The 7208-nt window shown below is 28.2% G+C and overlaps 1 protein-coding gene across 1 annotated transcript; it reads right to left on the bottom strand.

Annotated features, from left to right (window-relative positions):
* Window positions 1-908: 908 nt before the first annotated feature.
* On the bottom strand, window positions 909-6531 carry LOC105775031 (putative serine/threonine-protein kinase). Its single transcript, XM_012597577.2, has 6 exons — window positions 6374-6531; window positions 5092-5207; window positions 2548-2758; window positions 2188-2425; window positions 1964-2114; window positions 909-1350 (listed from the first exon to the last, which is right to left on the bottom strand). The coding sequence occupies exons 1-6, from the start codon at window positions 6474-6476 to the stop codon at window positions 1042-1044; spliced, it is 1128 nt and encodes a 375-aa protein (XP_012453031.1). The 5' UTR covers window positions 6477-6531; the 3' UTR covers window positions 909-1041.
* Window positions 6532-7208: the final 677 nt, after the last annotated feature.

The raw sequence follows: 7208 nt of genomic DNA, 5'->3' as shown, positions 1-7208 counted from the left end.
TTACAGTCAAAGCAGGTCAAAAGGGACAATTGGGTCAGGCATGACAAAAGGACCTTGTTCCCATATTTCTTTTAATGTTTTCTTAATTTTTTATTATATAAATTTTAAAACATTAATAATTTGTATTATCATATAAATTCCCAAATAATTGTAGAATTTGTATATAGCCGTTCTGTATTTATTTGAAATTTAAATTAAATTGTAATAACAAAATAATAAATACTTATCAAAGTATTATATTTCGATATTTTTCTAATTCGGTCAATTTCTACCTACGTAAGTTAAGGATTTAGTTTTTCTTTTTTTCTTTTTTACACCTTTTAAATTTTTAATATTAACTTAAACCGTAGTTTTAAATTCATTCATTAAGTTATAAGAGTGTTATTTTTAAAATATTATGTGGCAAATATATTATCGTAAGTGTAATGTTATGTTAGCTATATCATTTTATTAGCGAATTTAACAATTATTGTTCAAGTCAAAATTAATTTTCTTTTTAAGTATAAAATTAAAATGATTAAATATGAAAATAGGGACTAAATGCCTAACTTAATCATAGTAAGAGGCTAATTAAAAATAAAATAATTTGTTTTGACCAATTAAATATGTAACATGTACAAGCCTTCAATTTTTATTATATCAATTTTTTATAACAAAATACTTAAAAAAAAACTAAACACCTAATTAATAAATCATAAAAAGAAATTGGTTAGTGCTATTCCTAATTGAGTTAATACTTTTGGTTGAAACTCACATTTATTCATGTTAACATAATGCTTAGAACAATTAATTTATTCTCGAATTTTGTCTACCAAAATTTTTATTATTAAATTTGATCTTTTATATTTTTATAAGAAATTATGGGGTAATTATTTAGTAAATCCTTGAAAAGTTTTGAACTTCATAAGTGGGGTTTAAATTTCACCATTTTTAAAATTTTTTAAATACATGGTAAAAAGAAGCTATTTACAATTTATCATTTAAAAAAAAGTAAGAAAAGTCAATTTAATATCTCCTAATAAAAATATATAATATTCCTTTTTATGAAGTTTGAAACTGAGGGCTTAACATTTTGGAAAAGCTTGAAGAACATGAACGTGGATTTCCAATTTTAACATCCATGATATTGGTGATGAGCCCCGGGTCGGATATCTGCATGTTCCGAATATCGATTTCGTTGCACATCATCTTAACAACGGTGGACATGTAGGGTCGAAGCCGAGCTTTTTGTTGCACACACATTAACGCTACCTTGAGGAAACGATCCACGTCTTGTTTCGAGAACCTCATCTCGTTCAACACTGGATCCACCATCTGCACCAACTTGTTTGATCTGTACATCTCCCATGCCTTTCATCACAAATATTCAAACCATAAAATTATTATGAATTGATTGATGTTAATGGAAATTTTTACTTTATTCTTCATTAATTTTGTATTTTAAATTACTTCACCTAAGTGATGCCAATTCTCTCACTTAAATTACAAAAACAATTTTTCCCCTTAATTTCTTGGTTTTTCATATCCATACAATATATTTAAAAACTCTACAAGGAGTTAGTTGAGTCTTAACTTAATTGGTATGAGCATTGTTGCTGATATAGAAAGACGTGGGTTCGAGTGTGCTAAAGCACATTTTTCTCCTATTTATGAGTTGAGGAGAGTCTATGAGTAATTCTAAATATTGTGTCAAAAATAAATAAATATGATCAGACTCAATAAATCTTTAATGTCAATTTTTTCCATTTAAGAGGGTCGAAACCCTTACTAGCCCTCCGACTATGTCCTTGATCACTAAATGTATGATAAATAATTTAATTTTATTTGTAATAATGTGACATCATTTAATTGATTCAGGATTGTAAAATCATAAATCATCCTCAATACATCAAATATTTCATTGTGAAAGTTTAAATTTTTAATGTTTCATAAAAGAGAAAAAAGAAGAAGAAGAAATATATACCTTTTGTACAAGAAAGAACTCGCCAACGTCGGGATCAAAGTCAATTGCAGTTCGACCACTCACAATTTCTAAAAGTAGTACTCCAAAGCTATAAACATCTGCTTTTCGTGTTAAGCGTCCACTCACAGCGTATTCCGGAGCAAGATAACCTCTTTAATAAAAAACAAATTAAAAAAAAGAGAGAGGACATGGGAGGAAGAGAAGATATATATATATATACTTACAATGTACCAGCAACTCCAGTAGTAAGGTGAGTGACACTATCGAAAAAGAGACGAGAGAGACCAAAATCAGAAACTTTGGGGGCGAAATTTTGGTCCAAAAGAATATTGCTAAGCTTTATATCTCTATGCACAATATGTGGCTTCACCTCTTCATGAATGTAGGCAAGTGCTCGACCTATCCCTACTGCTATTTCTCTCCTTGCTTTCCAACTTAGCATTGCTCTATTTTCCTCCCCTCCTACCACTCGTCAATACATGCCAAATTTATGATTATACTGAAGTCTCATATACACATACATTTAAGGTACTAGTAAAAGTAATTATATGAACACGAAATTCTAAAAATAGAAAGAAATATACCAAGTAAGATATGAGCTAGACTGTTGTTTTCCATGTACTCATAAACCAGAAGCTTAGAGGATCCATCAATACACCCACCATGGAGCTTTACAAGATTTTCATGTCTAATATTTGAGATGGAAGCTATTTCAGACATGAATTCCCTGTCCCCTTGCTTTGATCCAGCTGATAACACTTTCACTGCTACTCTTCTTCCATCTTCCAGTATTCCCTTCAAGTTCCCAATCCAAAACAATGTTAGCCATCAAAAAATAAAAAATTCCTTTTTTTATAAGCCAAAAAAGTTTACCAATGCCAACTCATTTAAAAAAAACAGGCCCTAGTATTTTGTTTAAATCCATTTTTCAAACTTATATTTTTGTTCAAACTCTTCTGTTTTTTGAACAAGAGCCCAGCCTATGGACAAATTTGAGTTTAAAGTAGATTCCGGCTCAAATAGTTGAGTGCAATTCTGTCTTTCGCTATCATAATAATCACCATGAAAATTACACTAAAATGCTTTGAATATATTGTTTAAAATGAATTTATATTGTATTATTTAGGAGAATGTTAACCAGAGGTTTGTGGCAATGATTATGACAACATTCATAGGACAAAAACATATTAAATTTAAATATTTTAACAAATTAATAACTAAATAGAACTCGACCAGCATCATTCAAGCAGACTTTATTATTTATAATTTTGAGACATTAGAGAGTGATAATGGTTGTATTTGATGCCATCAATCACTTAGTTGTATTGGTAATCAATTATTGTCAACAGGAGGACGTGAGTTCGAATGCACTGAAACTCAATATCTTCCTTATTTATGAATTTGAATGCAATGCAATATATTAAATATTTACATTATTTAACTTAATTTCAACAAATGGAAGCATTAGTTAGGAAAATCTATAATTATAATAATGAAGAATCTTTTGTCATTTTTAATATATTGAAGGAAAACATTTCAATGTATAATAACAACTATATTATTAATAAAGTGGTTGGGAGACCAAATTTAATGTTAGTAGATGAAATGATATCAGCTAAATTGAACGAATAAAATAAAATTCTAAATTAGATTAAAATAATTTTATAAGACAAAAGACTACTTTTAATTGGATTTATTCATTAAAATATTCATGACGAAAACCCGCCCTACCCAAGCAACTTCAATTCTTTTATAAGGATAAATTATTAAAATAGTCACTTTTGTTTGTTTTAGGTTACATTTTAGTCACTTATGTTATCATGTTATAATATTTTAGCTACTGAGTCGTTAATTTCTAGTAGCGGTGTAACGGTAAGTTGACGTGGCACGTTAAATCATCATTTCAAATGAAAATTTTAAGTTAAATTCTACAATTGATTCCTATATTTTTTTCGTTTTGAGCAATTTAACTTTTTTTTCATTTATGTTCTTTTAACTTTTCTTTTTTTTCTTCATTTTCCATTCTCTTCTGCTTCTCCTTCCGTTTTTCTCCTTTCTTCATTTCTTTTAACGTGGTTTTTCTATATTTACCATTTGTTAAAACTAGTCTACAAGCTCGCCTCACTCGAAAAAATTAAATTGTTCAAAAAAATAAAAGTATAGGGACTAGTTTTAACAAATGTAAAAAATAGAAAAACTACGTTAAAAGAAATGGAGAAGGGAGGAAAACAAAGAGAGAAGCAGAAGAGAATGAAAAAACAAAGGAAAGTTAAAAGAACATAAAAGAAAAAAATTAAATTGCTCAAAACGAAAAAAATATGGGAATCGGTTGTATAAATTAACCTAAAAATTTTGTTTGAAACGATGATTTAATGTGCCACATCAACTTACCGTTACACCAGTAACGGCAATTAACGACTAAGTGACTAAAATGTTATAACGTGATAACATAAGTGACTAAAACGTAATATTTCAATATAAATAACTAAAATGTAACCTAAGATAATAAAAAATGACTATTTTAATAATTTACCTTTTATAATGGATGCTTTTAAAACATCCATTAATATTTTTATTATAATTATTATAATTATTATAATTTATTGCTAACACCTAACCATAATAAAGAAGTCAATGAATGAACCTTACTTTTTTTCTTTAATTTTCATAAAAATAATTAATAAGATAAGGGTCCTTTAAAATAGTGAGTATTTGGTATTTTGGGAGTGTACTCTTTTATTTTACAAGTAGTTTTAAAAATTGATATATATATATATTTATATTAAAATATCTATTTTTTAAATATTTTACTATACGGACATTTGTCAACCTCTAGTTTTAAAACTTCACCAACGATGTACCAAATATTTTCACATTCTAAAATATCCAAAGGCTAGTAATAATAATTAATCCTCACGTTCTAGAAATTTTTCAAAGAGATAAATAACCGATCACAAAATGTGTTTTATTTTCATGAGTGATGATCAAACTCCACTACATAATTAAGAGCCGAGCTATCATGAAAGACCTCGTGATTTAAAATATATATTTTAATTATGAAAGATGAATTTTAAAAGGGAAAATTATGAGGATTTTATTTTATTTTTGTAAAAAAACAGGAAAACTACCTTATAAACAAAACCAAATCCACCTTCGCCAATTTTATTGGAAGATCGAAATCCATCAGTTGCAATTTTCAATTCATCATATGAGAAAGCTTGAAGGTTCCAAAGAGCTTGTGAATCTGTGGGGACGTGAAATTCCATCATCATAAAATAATAATTAACCTAATTTGTTCTTAAAAAATTAAACTTCCAACTAACCATAAATAAATAAACAATTTTTAAAATATATAAAAAAGAGAATATTTATATAAATAAATAAATGATGATGGTGACCCGTAATATGCATGAATAATTTATAGGAGAGTCAACTTAAAGATAACGATACTTTAAAATTCAAATATTATGTAAATAAAAGAAAAACATATATATTTTTTTAAATCAAATTCCATTTAATTTTCTTTATATTCATTACCAAAAAATTTAGGCTTCATCACTCTTTTGTCTTAATCTTAATGATTTGAACTTTTGAACAAACTTGATGAAATAAATCAACATACATTGCATTATAGATATGAATATATATATGTATACACATAAGAAAGGGGATTGTATGAAACTGCGATTCCACGTTATCCCTATCCATTTCTAATAGGAGAATTGACATATCAGATTTTTTCTCTTGATTTTCAGCTTTTTTTCCTTAAAAAATTCAAATCAAACTAAAAATGCTAAAAATCAGGAGGAAAAATCCAATATATCATTCTCCTATTAAAAAGGAATAATGATACGTGAAATCGCAGTTTCTCATATACATATATATTTTGGATATTCTCATTTGCTTAAGTATTAGTTCAGTTGACATTTTTGTTATTGCATTAATATAAATATATGAATTTGGACAGGTTTAAACATATTTCTTCTCTAATTTAAGGATTGAGAAGAGTATAAATAAAAGCATACATTTTATAAAAAAAAATCTTTTTGCAATGTTTATATTGAATACCATAACTAAATAAGAACAAAAACATGTAAAAGTACAAAAGAAATTAAGAGAAAGCCCCACTTTATATATGTATGTATAAAAAAAAATTTAAGAAAAAAAAAAAGAGTAGGAGGAGGATTAAGAGGAAGAGTCTAGACTTGTTTATAAAATGAGTGATCGGTTTAAGGTGGGTTTGGATGGGCGATTGGGTGCGGTGCGTTTAACTTATTTTTTGTCTTACGCTACAGTATCGCTACAGTATCTAATCTCACCGCCACCGCTGTTTTTACACTAACCGCAAATAAACGCACCGCCCATCTAAATTCACCCTTAGTCTTCTAAATTTAGTTTGAATGTTGGTACCTTGTTGATGGGAAGCGTTTTCCGAAGAGGAGAGGCAGTTGAAGCTTGAAAAACAAAAATTCATGATTTTGGATGACATCTTTACTGTATAGTTCTTCTCCATTCATGTGAGTAAGCTTTTTCACGAAGAGGAATTTCATTTGAATGCGAAGACGCCTCAAAACTCTTGTATTTATATATGTACATACATAGCAATCATTGAAGGGAACATTTAATAATACGTGTAGTTTAGCCATCTATGGAAACCCATGGATGACAAAAGCAATAAATGGAAAGCACAACTAGAAATTGGACGGTTGTGATCTTTTTGTTTACATTTTGGACACCCTTGGATTGGATTTATTAATCAACGTGATGGGCACGTGGGGTGGCGGCCGCTGTCTATGTTGATATATTTGATCATCCAATTTGGTTTTGATTTTTTCCTTTATGGGTTTTAGTTTTAATTTTTAATATTTTCAATAATTTTGACTTAAATTCACGGAGACCAAGGATATCTATAACCAATTATGTAGTAGTTAATATACGAAAGTCCAAATATATAAGCTCCGAAAAGTCTATGGAAAATTGGTTGGACAATTATTATCAAAATTTAACTAAACTTAGAAGTCCGAATTAAATTTTAATTCGATTGGTATCAATATTGTTGTTAATGTAGGAGGACGTAGATTCGAGTGCGTTGAAGCGCATCATCCTCCTATTTAAGAGTTGAGGAGAGCTATGAGTAGTTCTATGCAGATATGATAAAAATCTATAATGAGATTTATGTTCCAAAAAATTGATTTGGAATATAAAAATTTGTTTCATATTAATGTAATCATATTCTAATTTAGCT

Source organism: Gossypium raimondii, chromosome 10 (genome assembly GCF_025698545.1).
Source record: "Gossypium raimondii isolate GPD5lz chromosome 10, ASM2569854v1, whole genome shotgun sequence".
Taxonomy (NCBI): Eukaryota; Viridiplantae; Streptophyta; class Magnoliopsida; order Malvales; family Malvaceae; genus Gossypium; species Gossypium raimondii.
This window is presented reverse-complemented; position numbering and strand designations above follow the sequence as displayed.